Raw genomic sequence first — 21866 nt, 5'->3', positions numbered from 1 at the left:
CTCATCTCCAGATCTTGAAGAAGTTCATTAAACAAAAAGCTTTCTACTGCACATTTAAGTTTGTTAATTTGACTTCTAGCATCACTAAGCACAGATTTATCTGAAGGGCAACTATAATTTTTTTCTTTTTTCGTATCAACCTCAACTAAATTTAATATATCAGAAGTAAAAGTAGCACTTTCTTATTTTCAAAGTCAGAACAGCATCTAGCTCATGTTTAGATGACCTCAGAAAAGTCACTGCAATGAAGCTCCTTCCAGAGCTTTCCTTGCCTTTGACTTCTTACCCCAAGCCATTATTATAATGCTTTCTGGATTATTACAATAATGTTCCTCCACTGCTTAGCACCAGATGGCCAAAACCTCACACACATCATCTGCTCAACTAAACAACAACTGAGCAAGAGTTCAGGTCTATTTAAGTACAATTATTTGTTTTGTTTACAATGTAATATCAGTTCTGGGCAACAGATATTAAAAAAATATGTAAGCCGCTAATTTCCCCCACAACCATTCTCAACCCAATCCTAATCTTTAAAATTACAGATTGTCTCATACACAAAGCAAAGCCAATGAAAGCACCAACTTTCCCACTGTTTCTTCAGTTCCCTATTTGGGGATTATGGTTTCACAGCATCACTGCAGCACATACTCAAGATCAAATATTAAGGGAAAGGTTTAGGAGCAGTGCAAGAGTATTAGCTAATTGTGCTTCCTCTGGTATGGCAAAGGGAAAGTCACTCAAAAAATAAAGCCTTTACAACTTTTATAGAAATTACATATTTCAGGGTAATGCATAGCTTCTTCTTTTTTTTAAGAATGGCTATGGAAATGAGATGTCAGCTTCACCTGTCATATAAGTACAGATTATTCGTTTTTGTTTTCTTTTAGTGAAATGTAGTTCAATTTTCATTTTTATTGTTCTTAATCTGAGTACTAACAATAGCATCCGACATACCTATTGCATATGAAATATTTCTCTTTTAGCCTGAAAACTCTGGAATTCGTGGCTTTTCTTGATATACTAGCTACATGTGTGTCAGCTCTGGGTGTTCAGTGTTGTTTTGTCCTAAAGCTGCTCCAAAACACAATTCATACAACGACCATCTCCATAGCAGGAAATGCACACTAAGTAACAGAGGAATGACCAAGACATTTCCTTGAACTTTGATGACTTGCTCTGCATAGGAGGCTATCAGGGCTAACTCCTAGGCCTAAAAGTCAGTACGTAGACCTTGCTCCTCAGGAACAGCCAGAGTTCCCACCTTGAGGTGGGCACAAAGACAGAGTGAGGTAACTCGCGAAAACTACCCAGAGGGGAGCCTAGGGTTTATAGCAGAAGCCCATGCACTGGATCGAGGTAAATGGCTGCCACTTGAGAAGGCACACATGCCCTTTCTTCAGGTAAAGTTACTGCCCCCTGGCTGAGCCAACTGTGTGTCTATCTTGAATTAAGTGATGAAGACAAATGAACAGCTGAACACAGGAACAGGATCAGATAAACTGGGAACACAAACCACAACAACCTGCAAGGCGATCAAGGACAAAGCCTGAAATAAACCATAGCCTTAAAACACAAGGCAAAACCAAAAATCCCCAGAACACTGCAAACGTATGGGAAGAAACAGCCTTTTCCTTGTCATTGTACGTCTGCTGTAAAGAGGATTCAACCGAAGAGCCCAGACATCTCATGTCATATCACAGAATGGCAGACGTTAAAAACATCACTCCTGCTCCCAGCTTTAACATACCTGTTTATATGACATGAATGAACACGTGCCTATTTCCATCATTATTCCAACATCTATTTTAGCTGCACTTAGATCTATGGCTGTATGTGTATATGTTCTTTGCTCATCCCTTCTCAGACAAGAATCTCTCTGAACTTTTATTATGCAATGAAATTAAAGGTAAATGCAGAAGGTAGTCTTCAATGGCTCGCTCAGCATTTGCTTTCAGTTCTAGCACTGTTTGTCAAGAATCTCAGCAAGAGAAGTGCCCGAATGGCTACAACACTGTCTTTTGTTGTCAAACTTTCTGGGAACGTCTCTCAAATCAGCACCTCTCCAAAGGAAGAGGTCTGAAGGCATGCACTTTCCACTCCCAAAGCTCAAAACCTACGAGAACCAGAAAAAGAACTAGAAGTTATTAAATATTAATGCAGTTCATGCCTGATACAAGCCTAGTAACAGTTCACTGCCATATGAATACCATATAGCCACATGAAACCATTAAGTTACTTGTCACTCAAAAAGTCAAGACAAAGTAAAACAGAAAAGGGGGTAGTTTACATCATCTACATGGTTAAAGAATATGTTATATAACTGTCTAAACACAAGAGCTAAAGAGACTCCCCAGCAGTAAGATACTTCCTTCTCTAATGCTGTAAAACATTGCCCATATTCATCTTAAAACACTATAGTTTTCTTAATCACAAACCTAAGGACTGGACAATTTCTGGTACATGAGAAAAAAGATACTTCAGAACGCTAAAACTGGTTCTGCATGTTTAAAGACCTTATGCTCTTTGCATTAGAAGACTTCCAGTTTTATTTTTTAAATAATTAACAGACCATAATCAGAAGTTTCAAAAGTGGAAACACTTCCTCCCACCCTCTTTCAACTTTAGATTAATAAATGACTGTTTGATACACAGTCTCTATCTAATTTCTTCTACTGTAAAAGCACCATAAGACCAAGGCCTGGAGCAAGGAGAGTCAAGTACTGTCCATCCTTAGGATAGGTTTACGATAGGTGTGTAGGACAATATAAAGGAAACATATTTGCTGTATCTGTTCCATAGGTAAATATGAGCACTCAGATTACTGAAAACTCATCAGCTTAACTGTTTGGGGAAGATTCTGAAGTTACATTGTATAGATAGGGTATCTAGTAGGTGGCTCAACAGCTGCCAAAAACAGTACAGAAGCATACTTCTAACTGCAGTTTCCAAGTGGAGGGAGAAACATGACAACGATCGCTCAATCTCCTGTGACACTGAGGTATATCATAGCGTACTTCTCTACAGATTCCCAGGCTGGCAGGAGAGCGATACTTCAAATTAATACTGCCTTTTTTTTTTTTTTTTTTTTTTTTTTTTTACATACAGTATAATATATAAGATGGTACTAGAAATGAGGGACTATGGTAAATGGTTCTCCTGTAACAAAAAAGTGTTTGGCAGCTGACTTTCAGTAATTAGGCTACAAGTGATATGATTAATGAACTGATCTTTGAAGATTATCTCTATGGGTTTACTCAGTGAGATTCCAGCAAAAACAGATCCTCTGCAGATGTTCTCCCATCTGTGCCTATATGCAGACGACTGCTATAATGAAAGCAAAAAATGGAAGTTATCTGTTTACCACTCTCCTTCCATAAATAAATTAGAGCAAGAAAAGGAGGCATCCCTGGAATCAAGACATGTTTTCAAATCCCTTGCTACAGAAAAGTTTTTTCCGATCAATTGGATGAAGAGAGGAAGAAGAAAAAAAGTTTTTTCCTAGAGAGAAATAAATCACAAAACCGGGACCGTAACCATGACAGGAAGGTGAAAGCTTAATGGAATCTTCGGACGTCTGGTTCACACTAAAAGCAAGAAAGCAACAAATGAATCCCTTAGTTTCCTCCAGACCATTTGGAACAGACACTTGCCTGTCTGATTATCTGTCCTCAAGGCAGTGGCAGTCTTGGAAACAGAAGAGACTGTATTCAAGGCATAATTCATGCTATGATTTCTTCTCTTACAAGGAAAAAGGGGAGATTCAGAGACAAAGTAGCTGCAAATCTATATGGTACGGTCATGTTTTCATTCATGGCTCTCGTAGCATTAAAGGGCAGCAAGTCCAGTATAAATTTATGTAGCCTAACTCCAGTACAAATTTAAACCTTTTCTAGAAAAACAAAAGTCAATCTTTGCCCTTAAAAGCCAAATCACACTTGCAAGTTACAATGACTTTTTCAAGTTCATTTAAACCGTGAACGACTACCCAGCTCTTCAGCAACAGATAGCTACTGACTTAGTGTTGCCTTACACCATCCAACAAAACAATTAGCTCCACTCTAATTGCCAGAATTGCCTTGCTGCTAGGAAGTTAGCCAAGAGCTCGTAATCCTAGCCTGCAACAGAGAATAAAAATATACTTTATGCTATGAATTAGCATAAAGTTTATTATTACTATTAAAAGATTAGAGAAACAGGTTCTGATACAAACATTCCTTTCTATCGCATTCTGTTGGCCCAAAATAAGCTTTTTTCTCATTTCTAAAAGAAAAAAAAAAGACAGAAGAGTGGAAAAAATTAGTTCCAACAACCTTACTTCTAGGAGCCTAAAAACTCTGACTTCTAAAGTAAATAGGGCTAACATAAAATTACAAACTTGGCATGTCATGTGCAATATACCTTTGTAGTGCAGATACTTGCATCTGTTAGCACTCCTTTCACAAGGTATCAAGTGCAGAAAATAACCTAAATTTACTAATAAGAGAAATTATAAAGAACTTGAATGACATTCAAAATTATTAAAACTTCATATGACTCACTTAGCCTTTATTATACCTACAGTCGTGAAAACAGCCTGACAGAACCGAGGGAGAGTAGGGAAGAGAAAATAGTAAATCTGTAACAGTGATTAAGCAATATATAACTGGCTGAATAAACAGGAAAAGAAAACAAAGAGCAGCTTGAACTGAAAGGGGGAGCTTAACCTTTGATACACTAATAAATCTAACAAATGCTTAAAACTCAAGAAAACCTGTTACCTCCACTAGAAACAAACCCACAAATCTTTTTTCAAGAACTTCTATAAAAGCATGTTCATACAGATATTTTTCTCCCATGACCAGTGAGGAAAGTTCAATTAAGGGCTCTCATACAGAGCAAAACCTAAATCTGCCCTTCTGGCTATTATCTCCCAGTCATGAAAGCAGGTATAACATCACTGACTTTTCAAAGCTGGCAGATGAAACACCTGGCTCTACTCATGGCTTTTATCGCTACTGCTCTGAACATCAATACAGCTAAGAATTGTCTGCTTATCTTAGCTTTTCTTCTGCCACTTTTCTCTTCTGTTTAAAATCATGCCTTAGAAGTAACACTGGAGGCAGGCACTGGATGGATTTGGAGGTTGAGAAAGGTAAGGAAAAGAAAAGCAGAGCCTCTCAGTATTACAGCAGGCAGAAAAGACTAACAGACCTCTCCCTTTTTCTTACATATAACACATGCCTCAAATGTAGGTAGGTGGGTGTAGGTGTGGATGGGTAATACAGATAAAATAATGCAGGACAGTAACTAGGGAGCTCTGCAGTAACAACAGGGAAGATAAATTTTACTCCCTGTAGAAGACTGCGTTCAGCACTCCAGTTTCCCAGCTGAAGATTCAGATATAAGAAGGGTAACAGAGCTAAGCACAGTGATATCATCTAATTTCTACTTTTCAGGCAAGTGTTCGGAAAAGAAAGGGCTTCCGAACGAGCCTTCCCTCGTTCCCCCATTCTGTCACTGTTTTTAGTTGTTTTATCTTTTAGCTACCTATAGTTCGGTAAAACTTCAAAATCCTTTGTACGTTTGCATGACCAAGAAACAGGAGGGTTTGCTAAAATGAAGAGGAGACATGATTATAGGCATAGGAAGGGACTAGGAAGCAGAGGAAGTTTTCTACTTTGAGCAAGAAGCTTTAACAAAAATTATAAAATTATACATTTGGTAAGTGACATGAGAGGAACTGACAGAAGAGGAGCAAGAGAGAGAGGTACTATGTAGACAGCCATGCAAGCAAACAAGGAAGCCTAATTCATTACAGGAAAGAAAAATGAAAGAAAAAAAGTTAAGTTCAGGCCAAGAAATTGTACCTAAGTAAGCTTTTTTTCCTTTAAACGAAATTGCAGAAGCATCTTAGCAGTTTCATTTTTCAATTTAGTTAATATTCACAAAGCTAGAACATTTCTCCCTGAGTCTGACCAACACGGCTTTACTTCTGCAAGCAGAAGTACCAAGTATCTCGGGCTAAAATCCTTTGCAAAATAACGAACAAACGCTTTTGAGCCCTAACCTTCCACCAGATTCTTCTGCTCATCTTCCACAGCTTTTTCCTTAACGCTCAATCCTCTCCCTGCGTCTTCCTCAGGAAGCAAAGTGGGAAACCCTCTTACCTTAAGGAACAAGGTAACATTTACCATCCCCTCAAACATCAGTGCTGCTACCGGCACCCAAGCCTGTCTTTGACCTCTTATTAATGGTGGCAGGGGGGAATAACCATTGATGCATGTACGAAGCACAGGCAGCTCTCCTGTAGCCCAGCTCTCTCGCAGCAGCAGGCCGCCTGGCAGCTTTCAGATGCACCTTTGGCACTGCTGACAGCAGAAGCCTCCCTCCCCTTTGTCCTACTTCAACTTAAACTCTCTCATTGGCTGGGGTGCAGGTCCCTGACCGAATGCTGCTATTCCCTCCCCAAATTCACCCCCAGCTGCACCTTCCCCACTCTCTTCCGCACACTGGAAATCCCCTAGATCCATTTCTGACTGGATTCTTCCAACAGACAAGAAGAGGATTTCACTTCAAAGAAAGCTGGCTCCCTGCATCACGGTGGGATGACAGCAAAGCTATTTTGGATTTCCCGTAACTACCACTAGAAAGCCTCTGTGCTTTCCGAAAAAGGGAATGAGACTTCTGCCGTTAACTACAAAGTGAGGAAAAAATTCTTTAGGAAAAGAAAGGGAGAAACGTATTTCCTACTAACCTTTTATAAGGAGTATAATCAGCAGCAGCAGCAGCCGCCTGCTCTGTGAAACGTAGAGAAACTTTCCTATACAACCATGCTAGCAAATAACTCGCTCTATTATGCTAGACTACTATATTCACCCCTTCTCATCCTTTCCAGCTTTACAATCAAAAGTTTACACCCGGTATTTTTCACTGCTGCTTTTTTTCAAACACTGTGATTCAATGCATGAAGTATAACGACTCTTACAAGAAGTTTAACTGAACAAGACTTCTTGACATTCTTTCGATGTTCCTGTAAACAAAGCGCATCTTGATATACACATATATAAAATATATGAAAAAATAAATAAATCTATTCAGAAATTACCATAACGTTTTAATGTGTTCCATGATAAATAAAAGTGCTTTACATTATAAAGCAATGAATACACAGTAAGGACTCTGCTGTATCAAAACACTTCAGGCATTGAATTTTTACAAATTATTACATTAAGCAAGTGCTTTTCTTCCAAACATAATTTGAGATCAAAATCAGATGAATGACAGTCAGAAAAGGCTTAGAGTCTCCATGAAATACATATTCTTCCTTTAAACTAATCTCACTTGAACGTCTAGGCTACGATCTGCAACCTAACAAAAAGTAGACCAGCCTCTATACTCAGAAGTAAGCCACTGAAATTCCAGCAGTCCATCTACACAGATAAGTTTACAGGTCTGTATTCACATTCATCTTTTGTGGCTCAAAGGGAATTAAAAAAAGCTTTTGTACCTTGACCGAATTATTTGTTTTCTCTGAAAATAAGACTACAGACTAATTCTTTTTCCTTTTATGGGCCTACGTTTAAGTTCTAGCAACTTACGTACTGTCCCAGCCCTGAACTCTGCCTCCTCTAAAACAGCAAAGACTTAAGTGCTGCTGAAGATATATAATTACAGCTAGATCTTTTTCCTCACAACGGGAGTTATGACAAGTTCAAATCAAATAAGCAAGGAAATACTGTGTAAATATCAAGACAGTCATCCGCAGTCTTGCAAAATATTTGTCATTTTACGTCAACCTATGTTTCCAGGATTCCCATTTACCTCAATCAGAACAGTTTTGTGGGTCGTTTTATCTGTATATATTAAATGAAATTGTTGCCAGTATGTTGTTCCCAAGAAAATATAAGCATTACTTGGAAGCCAGTTCTGCTGACCATCTGAACAATGAGAGAGGGAAGAGAAATAACTAAAATGGATTAAACTTACTCTCCAGCTTACCTCCAAGATAAGACAGGTTTCTCTTCTCCATCAAAATCAAGTGAATTTCTTTCAATAGCATACGTAGGTAGAGGGGATGGAGTAAGTGTATGCATGGTGAGTTCACTGTTGTTCCTTTCCTTTACTGGTGACATCAGTAAGCCTGCCTATTTATAATCCCACCACCTGACCAAACAACCTACACAGTACATCTAGAGATTTGTATAGTCATTAATCCTGACATGTCTACTTCAGCCAATTCAAGAGAGACTATTAAGGAGCTTTGTTATGTCTTCTGTGGCTTTATACCATAAAAAGAATCCAGTCCTGTTTTCCACGCCCCCTTTAATTTTGCAAAACAACTTTAATGGGATATTTTAGAATTAGGACTCTTTCTTCCTCCATGCTTTTCAGCCTCTCCTATTTCTTTGTAAGATGCTCCACTAAACACTTCAAATAAACAAGTTTTAGCAATCAGTTGAACACTTAGGCAGCAAAGGCAAATACACATTTTCATCCATTCAATTCGGACATCAGTACCACCTACAAAACTATTGAAGTGTCAGATCTCAATTATTCATTTTCAGAAACAAAACTATAGTATTTATGCTATCTGGAAAAAAACAACTTTACAGTGTCTGAAGAAAGATATCTTGCAGAAACTTGAGCCCATTGTCAAGAAAAAGTAACTCAAATGCAAGCTGCAAATAACTGGATGAAAAAAGAAAATCAAGTCTCAGTTCCGTTACCTTTTCTCAAAGTTAAACCTAACTTATATAGCAATGTGGAGCGCTTACATTTAAGCCTACCCAGGTACTTGGATGGAATACAGTCAGCAAACTCTTTGGGGCAAGCACTAATATCCACTGCAGCACCTTCTGGGAGGTTCCCATAATCAGGAGATGCTGCTTCTAGATTTGTATCAGGCCACATGGTGCTCTGAAGTGGCTCCTGTACCACCTCAGCCAGAGGCTAACATCTTAGGAGAATGTGTTTGCGCACAGAGTGAATAACTTTACTGACAGCTCCTTATCTAACCTGTTGCCTGAGAAATCCTATCACAGGCATCCATCACCACTATGCCAAGCAAAACAGATTAAGTCAGTTTTATCTAATACACTTAAGGTTAACTGAAACAATTTCTCAGTCTCTCTCAGCTCAATGGTTGGTTCTGTCCCAAATCAAGAACAGCCCGCACTCAAACTCAAGAGTTAACAGTGCTTAGACTGAACAAAAATTCCTTGAAATTTTAACTGCTTGAAAGGCTGAGGACAATGGTAGGCAGACCAAGCCAGACTTGCAGACTGAGACCACCAGTCGTGCAAATTTCAGTGCGAACAGGGTATTGATGCGGATTTTAGAATGCCAAAATATTCGCTATGGCCAATATGTTAAAAGATTCATGAATTCCTCTCGGAAGTAATAATTACCATCCCAGTCTAAAGGCTGCAGCTAGGAATAATTCAATTCATATTCAAATAAAACGTCTGATTTTTTTTTTTTTTTTAGTCCTACTGGTATCTGGTGGCAGTAATTAGCGTTTCCTTCTTTAAAGCTTTTGCATATAAAGCAACAAAATTATCACTATTGAAAACCACGTGGTTTTCACTCAGGGAGTCGCCAACACAATTTAAGACTATTCACTAGGTCATTAGAAGATCAGCATCTGTTTTATTTATAGTGCCAAATCAAAACACCTAATATAAAAATCCTGTGTGTATATGTTATATATTATCATTCATACTACTAATAACAAAACTACCAAGCATGCTTCATATAGTTGTGCTTCGGGTTTTTTAAATGGCTGTGCTAGTTGTGCTTAAGACGAGCAAGTGTCAGACACAACAGATAATCTGAAAGGGAAGAAAGAAGAAGTTTTCCATTTCTGTAAGCACGCACTTGGCTATTCCAGTACCTCTTAAAGAGGTTACATTTTCCCCCACCAATATCATTCAGCATAGGCTTTTCACACAAAACTTTAGAGATGACAAATCAGTATGAAAATACTACTAATATTTTTTCAGAAGCTCGCCAAAATACTAAGAATTTCAAAAGACCTGGAGAAAAAAAAGAACAGAGCTTAAAAGGGGCATTCAAATAAAATCTAAAGGGGAGGGTTACAATGGTTTTGTGTGAATGTCCTTAGGTCTAGAATTTTGAAGTGTTTCTCATTTCCATAAAATAGTCTACTCAAACTACTCGTCTTGGCACCTCTGTATCAGCAAGCATTCCCTAAAAAGGAAACATCAACTGACTACTATCACCAGCAGCAAAGGGGAATGCATATGAAAGATTCACAGACGCATAATTTATTGTATTTCTGGTGTACGTTTGCTTTAAAGGACATAACCAAGTTTTGCTAATTACGTTATGTTACTAAAAACAAAACATTTTCTGAAGAGGTCACATTTGTATAGATCACATATTTCTAATATAGAAGTTCCATGCTTTTTAATCTGCAGAACTGTTTCTGAGACCAAAAGTATATGAAGACTTGCATATTCTAATGAGAACAGCAAACAAAAGCTTCCCAATATTCATTTTTGTATCTCTAGTATCTTCAGATTCACTTCACTATGATGAGAAGAAGTTGAGTACTAAAGTATTTCTGTATGGGGAGAAAAGACAAAAGAATAAAACCCCTCGGAAGCCTAACAGTCTGTTAGAACTCAACTGTTGTAGATTAATTATCTGCATATGGAAAAGCTGATCAGAATTATTTTCTTCCCCTCCAATCTCCAATAGGGATGTATCTGTGCAGTTGGAAGCTCTTTGAACCATGGTCTCTATTGTTACAACCAGAAGAACGTCTGTTTAAAATATCTGATATTTCATCTAACCCTGAAATAATTTTTTGTTTCTTTTTTTAAAATAATATCCATGAGAAACTGAAGTCTGAAAGGAGCAAGAATAGCAGGAAACTTGGACTACTAGGGTAAGAATAGGCATTCTTCCAGATGAAATTCCTGCTTTATTAAATAATTTATTTCTCCAGTTGCCTTGTACCTATTGAGATGACATCTTGTCTGTGATGGATCAACATAGTCAAGTCTCCAGGGAAAGGTAAATACTTTTGTTGCATCAAAAAGAACTGGCGAAGAAGGAATAGACAGAGGCTTCCACATGGCTTGGAAGCAGACCAATAACTTGTTTTTCTTAGGCAAGTCACACATCAACAAGGAAAGCTGATTATAAATTGTACAATCACTCAACATTAATGGGGGGAGGGTAATTATTTTTCCATCACGTAGCATTTGGTTTAAGGATTTTACACAGCATCAATCTATTAGACAATTCCGTTGCATGTTCTCATTTCAATTACTTGAAATAGTTAGAAGGTAATAAATTGCAGAACTGCGGTACATTTAAGAACACATGAGCAGAGTCCAAAGGTCAATCTAACCCAGTATTACCAAAGAGCAGCTAAAAATGGGATGCCTAGGGAAGGAATCAGGACACACATTTGATATTTTCTCCACTACTTTCCAGGATCCAGTGTTTGCTGAGCGGGCACTTTCTGAGCCAGACTGTTTTTTTAGGTTTTTAATAAAACTTTTTGAAAAAAAGAAATCCAGTATATGGCCTATCTCCCCTTGAGCCCTCAGGCTTTTAGCATCCACGTCACCCAACGTTCAGTTTCACAGCACTAGTTGAAAACACACACACTTCCTCTTAGTTCCGAGTTTGCTACGATCTGTTAGATGTTCTCTAGCTCTTTATTGGAAAGGCCTGACAGACTGGTATGTTTCCATCCCTTCACAATGTTCGTGACTGCTTAAAACCATTGTATCATATGTGCAGGCTAGCAGAACGCTAACTTACATGGTTGTCCCTTTTATGAAAGGCATATCAGACCTCTGACCACCCCCCTACTGATCTTCCCTGAACCTTCTCCAGTTCTACTATATCCTTCTGGAGATGACAAGAACCAGAACTGTGCACAGTACTGACGTTATAGATTTATATAGTGGCATAATCCTGTTTTCTCTTTTCATCTCTATTCCTTTCCTAATACACATAGCAAACTGATTCCTGTTAAATTTATCTCAAGTGAATTTCATCTCATTTTATTATCCAGTCATTTACTTTTGTAAAATTCTTCTGCAAGCCTTCACCATCAACCCTCCCCTAATTACCATGAATAACTCAGTACTGTCACCAAACCGTCACCTCACCATTCACCCTCTTTTCTAGATTATTATGTTCAACTACAAGAGTCCTAGCAGAGATCCCTGTGGAACTCCAAGACGGCCTCCATTCACTTGGTAGTTGACCATTTCTCAGATCTCTGTTGTTGCTTTTGAGCAAGTTAGCCGTGTAAGGCCTACCCTCTTATGCCATGGTTACTTAGTTTTCTTAAAAGACTTTAGGTCAGGGATTGTCAGAAGCCTTTTGAAAATCCAAGTCTGTGTCAGCTGGATTTCTCTCATTCACTTGGTCAGCACATCACTTACAATGCTAAAAAAAACTATAAAAAGAACATAAAGCATTTACATTGTAGATATGCTATACTGAAGAGTTCCTCACTTTAGTCCAGCTGTGCTCATCACATCACAGTCTACAGAAAAAGATTTTGTTATGTTTAGCCATCATACTTATAGATCATCATTAATAATAAGGTAGCACTTAAGAGCCACCCTCACCAAAGCTGTGGTAGGTGCTGTGAAGATTCAGGACAGAAAGAGCGACTGCTCAAAAAACTTTTTTCAAGGACAAAAGGACAAACTCATACTTTATAATGCTGTCCAGTGTGTCTTCCCTTAAACTGCTGCATGACTCTTCTATCTCTCCCTCTCTATCATAACCTTTTATCCTCATTTTCACATCACAGATCACTCCTCTGTACTCTGCACAAAAGGTAGCACGCTGACATTGGCATTATTTTACACCTTACTGAGTCTTATCTCACCTCAACTGCTGAGAATCAGAACTTTCTTCTGTGCCAGCTCTCTTCCCAAGAGTACTTTTTTGTTACTTTTTCCATAGGACCATCGTCACCTTCTCACCTCAGGCTACACCCGCCTTACACCTATAAGCGCCGACTGAGATTCTGCAGTGTTTCTTGGAAGATGCATGGTAATATATTACAACTTCCATCCTCTTCATGGCCCAGCAGGACCACAAATCAGGGGACTTGTGGGAAGTCTGTATGGATTAAGCTCTATACAGGAACACAGAAAAACACTGAGAAAAGAACCCATACGAGCATTCAAGGACTAGGGTAAAAGGAACAGTCACTATTTTAAAAAACTGCAGGGTTTGATGAGAGTTAGGGCAATGCTTCAGTTCCTCTTAATTTTTCAGAGAAAGAAAGAATACTAATATATGCTATCCAGAAATTTGTATTTACTTAAAAACAAGAAAACGTAAATTGCAAGACGATCCTCAATATCTGAGCTTTGGTGAGAGATACGTTTAGGAGTACAAGGCATTGAAGCTGTGGGGTTGTTAACTGCACGGAAATTACCTATTCCAAAACGTCAACTACTCTTCCTCTCCAAATACTGAGGCGATATAATACAAACTGTAAAGTAAAAAAAAATGCATCATTTATGGGGTAAATAACACACTGCTAAGGTGGTGGTACTGCCATGACACTATCAGTTGCCACAAATAAAATACAAGAAATAATAGATAACTAGGGTTGCAAACTGGGGGATTGTTTTTCCTAGTATTTTTCAATTCAGCTAAACTTATGCAGTCTAATATGGTTAAGTAACAGATGGTATATTAGGTTTTTCCTGCTTTGGCACAATTTAAAAACAAGCTACAGATGGCTATAATGAAATCTTCATTAACACACTTATATTTTCACAGTTTAGTATAGCAATAATGAAACTTTCAGGTCTGGAATTTCCTGTTGGTTAATTAGTGGTTAGGTTAATAGCCAGAGGAAGTGCACAACCCAAAAATTTCCTTATTGTTTAATCATATAATTACTACATTCAGATTTCTGGGAAAGCGCTCAAGATAGATTTAATGTCACAGTAGAGTTACCTTCATAACCCTCCCTCTGTTTGCAAAATAGCTGTATTATTTCATTTAGTAGAGAGCGTAGGCAGGAAAGCCATGAACAGGCCTAATTCAGCTGCCTCTGGGAAGTGTTAGCAAGACTTGTTTTTATTTCAGAGATACCAATTTATACTTAAAGAACCTTTCAAAAAACATCCTATACAGAATAGCTAGGATCAATGATTACTGGTCTGTTGTTACAACGTTACTGTAAGACCATTCACTAATGTTTAACTAATTCCCCACTTTTTTTTATTCTCAGTTTATAATCCTCTACAAAAGCTTAAGAGTATGACATATGCTCAGTATCACACCAATATTTCATTAGATCTAGGATCTAGAAAGAGGAAAAAAACCACCATAAATCTTGTACTTGAGTCATTTCCATAAAATAAGCTGTCATTTTAACACAAAGAGGCATAATAGTAGCTGCAGTTTAAATAATATGCTTAGAAATAGTAATGAAGGATGTTGATATTAACAGCTAGAAGCCCTCTGCAGGTTAGTACTCCACATGCTTATTACTAGCTCATGGCACTGTGCCTTCAGTACCTATGCCACCAGATCAAATCTAATGTGAACAGCCATACTCACGCTACAATCATGCCTTCATCGGGTGGTACAGGCGTACCCAAAAGATAACTGAGAAGACCTACTCTGGTGCTACAGCACAAGCAAACTGGTAGCTTTGCAGAACTACGTCCCAAAGTATTATTGAATGTTAAGTTAAAAAACAATCATCCAAAAATCCATGCTGAAAAAATGCACAAATGCTCTTGTACAAAAAGTAACATCCTGAGTTACTACGCAAAGCGCAAAGGAAACAACCACATTACGTTCTATATATTCCTCAGTGGAACACCTTAGATTTCTAAGGCAAACTAAGACGTATAACAAAGTAAGGCAAAGACAACCTGAACACAGAAAATCCTGATCACCTGAATACACAGTGTTAATATAAACAGGCTGATGATCATCTGTAAAAATGCCATTAAACTACTAGAGATTCAAAAGAAGATAGCTACCAGCAAGTAGTGCTCGTAATAGTGCTAGAAAGGAACATAATGTAAAAAAAACATTACCGGTCACTGAAATTATATATGTGAAAAGAGGCAATAAGAGACTACTTAAAAGTTATAATGCAAAAATATCTTTTTGAGCATCCAAATTCACGTATGACAGAGAACTGCAGGAAAAGCAATTTCGCATTTTCTAACACTTTAATATTTAAAGGTCAATACAAGACCAGCTATCCCGTCAGGCGCTGGAGCCCTCCCATTTCTCCACAACTTCTTTAGATGACACTGAGAAGTCTTTAAACAGCATTACTTCCCTCAACCAGCAGAAGCTGGAGCCATGCACAACAAAGACTTTTGGGAGCACTACGTGTCACTATGGGATTCAACAATCAAATGTATCCAAAAACAAATAAATGAAAAAACACAATGTTTTCTATTATGTGCTAGGAGATCTGAGAAGTACAACTCCAAACGCAGTTACTTTGTTTCCTTAAATTATTGACCGAGACCCAAGTGTCCAAGTTAATCAAAAAATGACAGGCAAACTAAAGCTCCCACAGTGTTTTTTTCTTTTAGAAAATCCCATGCTTGAATTTAGAAACTTTCCGATCCAGTTCTACATACAAGCCTTTACAAATCAGATCTATTTATTGACAGAACACCCTGTACTCTGCCCAATCTTTTTATGGCACTGTTGCTATAAGGAATTTAGGTGTTGCTTTAATAAGAAATCTAACAAGTTTCTTGTTCAGAAAGCTCCCATGTGGTATAATGCTGTGTTTAAAAACCTCAGGTCAAGTTGAGTAACACACCTTCAAACAAAAAAGGTTAAAAATAACTGCAATGTTTCAATACTAAACATTTTGTGAAACAAGAACTGTTTGCATTTATTTCATCTAGCACTAGCTCACTTAAAAAAAAGTAATATCTTCAAAACCGTGACTCTTGTTTTCTCTTCATTGCTTCAGTTTCTGCACTTCTCGGATTGTGAAGTAAATACTAGACGATGGAAAAATTCCAGCTAATTGAACTGAGATCAATACTAAAGTATATCATGGAACGCCCTTCCCTTTTGAACGGTGATGCCAAATTATTCAGCTAAGGATTTGTTTCACTGATTTTCAGAAAGGCTTTCATTCCAAAGGGAAAAAACTTGACTGGAGAGCAAAACCCCAAGGCTCCAAAAGCAGCATCTGGGGAGGAGCACGCTTCAGGTTTGCTGCCACCCCAAAGACAGGAACGAGGAGGTAAACAGAGTGTTCTTTCTTTCTTAGCATGCGTTCACACGAGCTCCTTCCTTCATTCAAACAAGCAGGTATCCTGGGAATCAATATCACGGACAACTGAACTAAGAGGGTAACATGCCAGCTTCCAGCAGGGGCTGTTAGTCAAGTCTGGGGATTCTCTCTATCATTTAAAAGCAGAAAACTCAAACTCACAAGAAAAGCTGAACAAAAAAGGAAAATAAGGCTTCCAAAATACTAACTTCATTCTGCTCAACAAAACAGTCTAAAATATCTGCAAGAACATCAAACTTAACAGGTCAGCATTCTTAAAGTGCTATTTGTGCAACTGCAGTTTGACAAAACAGTTTGGTTTTGTTTGTTTCAAACAAAAAATTTCTAGAGAAAAAGTGCAAGTGCTCCAGGCACACTCAAGCTCTATTACATGTGTCATAGTATTCGGAAGGTCTTTCTTTTTTTAATTTTTTTTAAATTTTACAAAACACACAATATTATTCTAGAAACTTGCCAAGAGCGATCACGTGAAAAAAAAGACATCTTTATAAGCTGAAGAGACGCAGGCAAAAATGAAGTTACCTCCTGTTACGTATCTTCCATCATTCTAATATTTTTCTGGTAACACCCACTTGCCTGTGGAAACCTTCCTTGAACTACCTCAACAGTAGCTCATAGGCTCCTTGAAACTGCTACTAGCTAAACCGGACAGTACACAAACTGAGTACGCCACTCTGTACGCATGGGTGTATAGCTCATCAAACAGAGCCATACCACTTTCACAGCCTGTCTTATCTGTTCAACAGTAAGAAACTGGCGCTTAACATAAATGTTTGTATGTGAAAACACATGAAGTTCTTATTAAGCTCTTCACAGAACAAGATTGTCAGCTCAATTTTCTACCTACTCACATAATATTAAAAAAATAGGTGATAGAACTGTATTCAAACACTTCTCTTTGTGTAGAGTACAAATACTGAAATACTATCAAGTGAAAAAGCTTATAAAGAACAAAATGAATGAAAGCAAAAGAAGAGAAGAAAAGCCAACAGCACAGCTTGATTAAACTGAGTTGTACTGGACCAAAAGAAAATAACAGAAAAAAGAAACAAGAAATAAGAATTTATTTATTTATATACCAGCCACAGAAGACTTAGTCTGCTTATCTGATATTATCTACCTATAATCATGGCCACACAATACATCAAGATTTTATGATGCGGTGTTTTACTTTAGCCTTGTAAACTTTGCAAGCCTTACACAGAAGAGCAAATAGCTCAGGTAGGCGACTAAAGACATCTTTTTCTATCAAACATTCAACAGTCTAAGTTAGACACAGAATAGCTCAGAATCAAAGGATCATTATTGAAAAATATCTTATTTTACCTTGTTATTTTTTCCTCTCCCGATCAGTTTCTGATATCAAAAAGCAACTTTTCCCAAAGGTTCCTAAAGACGAAGTTTTACAGATGAGCTCATGTGACTTTTAGCTTTATTTTAAAAGAAAGATGTAAATAAAAGTACCTGTTAAAAAGGTATCAGATGGCACACAGCAGTCACGAATGCCACTTTCACAACAGTTAGCTCAGATTTTCTTTGCTAATAAAAGAAAGGGCCGTCACTGACACTGTTAGACTTTTACTCACAATGCTCAAGTTTTCCACAGCTTGAGTCACATTTTATACAAGTTTCAAAGGGGCCTTGTTTCTTAAAATAAAACTCCAACTTTGTTCTAATCTAGGGAATAAGGTGAGATATTTTGCTAGCCAAAAATTCTTATAATAAAGGGACTCAAGCTAACACCTGCAATACACAAGAATGTACACGCATGTGTACATTTCAGTATTGTATTTTACCTTTTAAGAAAGGATAACCAGAATTGTGCAAGATGTACATTTGAGTCATGTGAATAACATCCACTGAGGTAAAAAACAAGATCTAAACTACAACGCAGTTGTTTCTCATTTTGTAACAGCCCAAGGAGATTCCCCAACAGTAACCTTAAATCACAGATTCTCTAGTTCACACTTCCCTGCTGCTGCAGAAGCCTGATATGTGGTAGAAGGAATAAACACATTTCCTAAGTAAACACAAGTGACTAGTCAAAAAACTTCTTAGTTACTTTCCTTCACATCTATTTATTGTAACTTTGGTTATTAAATCTGGAAATCCAGGCTTCCTAAGAGATATGTTTAAATGCAGATATTAAACTACTCAAAATAGATTTAGGAAAATAAATGAGACTTTTAATTGTTTCTTTTTAAGCCTTTTGTATTGCTGAATTAACATAAAGTAACAAGAAATTCATTTTTCTTAGCTACACACTGCATTTATATTAGACAATCAGAAATACAACAGCTTCCTGTCAAAAAAGGAACTCTTTCTGCCAACATCAGAAAAAAAATGATTTTTTAATTCTTATTATTTAAGACTCTCCAACTTCACATAACCACCAGTACAACATACACATAGGGACTCTAACATCAGCGATTTCTACAGCTGACTTTAAGATTCTACAACTCAGACTCCACATTTTAGCTCCTCTACCTAGTTTACAAGCAAGAAAGAAGAATTCAGAAGTCAAGTCAGCTTTCTAGAAAAAGCTAGGTGTAACTTCTGTAATTAGGACATAAATTTGAACATAAGTATCTGCTTATCAGAGAAAGCACATATACATTCAAGGTACAGCTTGAAACTTCCCACGCTCTCATAATTCATTTTTTCTATTAAAGAAAAAAATAAAGCCCTCAACGAAAACACTAAAGCCCAGAGGTGTCTGAATGACACATCATGAAAGCTTTGCTAGCCCAGACTTGATTTGTACCCTTAGTAACTCATCAACTTCACACCTGAGGTCACATCCCGCTCTTCACGAAGCATGTGACGTTCCGGGGTAGGCAGCAAACCCTCTCGCTGTAAAAGCGAGGAGACCTAGGCAATGAGATCAGGCCAACAACTAGGCAATATAGGCGTGGAACGTCCCAAAGAATTAAAGGGAAGAAAAATAAAAGCGTCAAGAGATATTCTAATATACATTATGATACTTATTTAATTAAAATAAATAACTACTTCGGTAGCAGAAAAATACTGAAAGCATATTTAAAAGCGTTACAACAGTAATTCCTACAATATTAAGGGCAACGGTTTAAAACACAAAAATTTTAGACAAACAACTCTCCTTTGACTAGAGTTGCGCGTCAGCTTTCATTATACAGGCAAGAGTTGGGGGGAAGTGGTATTAAGACTAGAGATCTGCTGAAGTAAACTCATTCAAAGATGCTGTTAGTACTGCCACCTAGAGAAGAGAGACAACATAGCCTATCACCTGGCAGAATGGCTGAATGAAAATACAGATAGGGAAAAAACACTGCCTTGCCATCAGAGATTCTGGCAAGATTTTGGCTGGTTATGAGTAAGACAACAGGTTCTGCTTTGCAAGACAGCTCTGACAGATAAAGTGCTGAAAAGTTCCCTCTTATAGGCTTGCCTCTGGTGAAATAACCTCAATCTTGTATTTCTTACTATATGTCAAAACCATATTCTTAAACCTGCAGGTACTTATCCTACCCAGATTTGGGTGAACCTTTAAAAAGCTGCAAGGCAAAGCACAACATGCTCCTCAAAACATAATGCTGCTTTTCAGCACAAAGTCAAGTCCTCTGACACCCTTCAAATAAAGTCAACAAAAACACCGACCTGTCTTGAATGCAGAGTGACACCAACTACACACAAAAGGAATCCAGTATCTATCTAGGCAATCTAACTTTTAAAAAGAATACAGCTTCCTAAACAGCTGACTACCTGGAAACAGACCACACGCACTGACACTGTGCTGGAACGGATTAGACCAGTTACCATGATCTTTCAATTTATTTCTGTAAATGGACATATTTTTGCTTTCCTGCTCCAATGTGATCCTTCCTCCGCAATAACCAAACCAGCGATAATTATTTTAGTCATTTTGACAAGGTGGATGAATGATGAAGTATTACTCAAAAATCCTCTTTCTTTTTCCTCCTCTAAGTAGGTTTTAGAAGGTACAAATAACAGTGCTTTACAGAAGTCAGGCAAAGAAATGTCTGATAGTATCCTGCTTAAATCACGTCTGCAGGAATACAGGCATTTTAGATATTTACATATAAGCTTCCCTACAGGAGGCAAGGGGGAAGGGAAGGGAGAGAGAGGGCAGGGACACACTGGATAGTTTAAGAGAAGCAATTAAAAAAGAAGCCATAGGGTGGCACTGCAGGTCGACTATACTTTGAAACTGCTCAGTTTCTTATCCTTTTCCAAGCAAATCAGAGCATATCTAAGCCCGTCTGGATAAACAGGAGACTGGCTCACTAGTTTTTCTTCACGCATTGTTTTGTCCAGTAGGTACTCGGCTGCAAAAATATCAGGATATTTTATAAATTCATTAGATGGTACTTAGAGCATAAAATAGAAATAATGCTATTACACAGATACTCTAACAATTGATACGTACTTTATTTTTGCCAGTTCAGTCTGAATTAATTTCAGAAAAATCTTCATGAAGCAAATGCATTTGCACACAAAGGTTGAAGTATTTTCTTCATACCATGTCTTTTTATCAATACTGAAATGGCAAAATTTCTAAATAGCTCTTCTCTCTGAAACATTAGGTAGGATAGTTCTAGCTTCTGAGAAAGCGAATACCCAGTCTATGGACAAACTGTCTTAATCTTGCCTTCAACATTAGTACATCCCTTTAGAACTCTTTTCATATATAAAAGAAGCATATAGCATCTCATCCAATCAAAGGCCATCTTAGGCTGGCAATATTTTGAAGCTAGACTAACAAATCTATTTATAGTGCTTTGTATGGAGAAGGGATTCCAGCCAAGGTGGCTTTGTTCCTCCCGTTTGCAAATCCCTGGCATTTGAGTTAAACGCCAAAACAGTTGCAAGAACAGCTATTCTTGTTCATTTAGTGAAGAAACTGATTTTCAAGAGATTTGAAAGTCATCCAGCATTGCAACAGTTACTTTCCACTTTATAAAACAAAAGGTTCCTTCAAGGTATAAACCCGATTATTTCAGTAGATTCTGCACTAACTGACAACATTATTAACGTGCATGAATATTGTAGTCACTTGAAGTCACAGATCATTTTAAGTTTTTGGTTTGAAAATGTGCTCAGCTCATAGTTTTCCTCGCCAGTATTTCCAGCAATAAACAGCAAGTAAACAAAAAGTTGTATTTTAGCTCTGTTGTATCATTTTATGAAGTAGGGCACCAATTCATCTACTATTTGCCATTTTTCTTATCCCAGAAGGCAAGACTTCTAAAAAAAAAAAAAATACAAAATTTTATTCCCTCAGACAGAAATTCAAGAGTACATTGGCAACTGCTCCAACTGCCAAGTAACCCTAATACATTCTGCTTCAAGACGGCTGTTCATATTTCTTAAACTGATTCTGCGCGGAGACTACTTGGCTATTAGGTAGCACGACATTAACATAACATATTGGCAAAGAAACATGTAGGCACACTAGGTCTGACTCAGAACGCTCAGAAACCAGTGGAAGGCTCCTACAGGCTTCAGCAGACCCTGAATCGAAACCGAAATAACACGTGTGATTAAGGCCAGTGATTATATAATAGCATTGATTTCTCGA

At 37.6% G+C, this 21866-nt stretch overlaps 1 protein-coding gene across 16 annotated transcripts in view; it reads right to left on the bottom strand.

The window, feature by feature from the left end:
- Positions 1–21866, bottom strand: part of COBLL1 (cordon-bleu WH2 repeat protein like 1) — a 92251-nt gene that overhangs the window by 44934 nt on the left and 25451 nt on the right. For 4 of the 16 annotated variants that reach the window (XM_009676169.2, XM_068948776.1, XM_068948775.1 and 1 more), the window contains exon 1: positions 6150–6354. The exons of 3 other annotated variants lie outside the window; for them this stretch is intronic. Coding sequence is in view for 5 of the 13 variants with exons in the window: in XM_068948768.1 (XP_068804869.1) it covers positions 6150–6169 (20 nt within the window). In the remaining 8 variants the exon portion in view is untranslated. Of the gene's footprint in view, positions 1–3653; positions 3737–6049; positions 6399–21866 lie in introns of those variants that run through there. 9 more of the 16 variants (XM_009676163.2, XM_009676165.2, XM_009676164.2 and 6 more) reach the window with 6 other exon arrangements.

Source organism: Struthio camelus, chromosome 6, assembly GCF_040807025.1.
Source record: "Struthio camelus isolate bStrCam1 chromosome 6, bStrCam1.hap1, whole genome shotgun sequence".
NCBI lineage: Eukaryota > Metazoa > Chordata > Aves > Struthioniformes > Struthionidae > Struthio > Struthio camelus.
The sequence above is the reverse complement of the archived record's forward strand: the minus strand, read 5'-3'. Positions and strand labels throughout refer to the sequence as shown.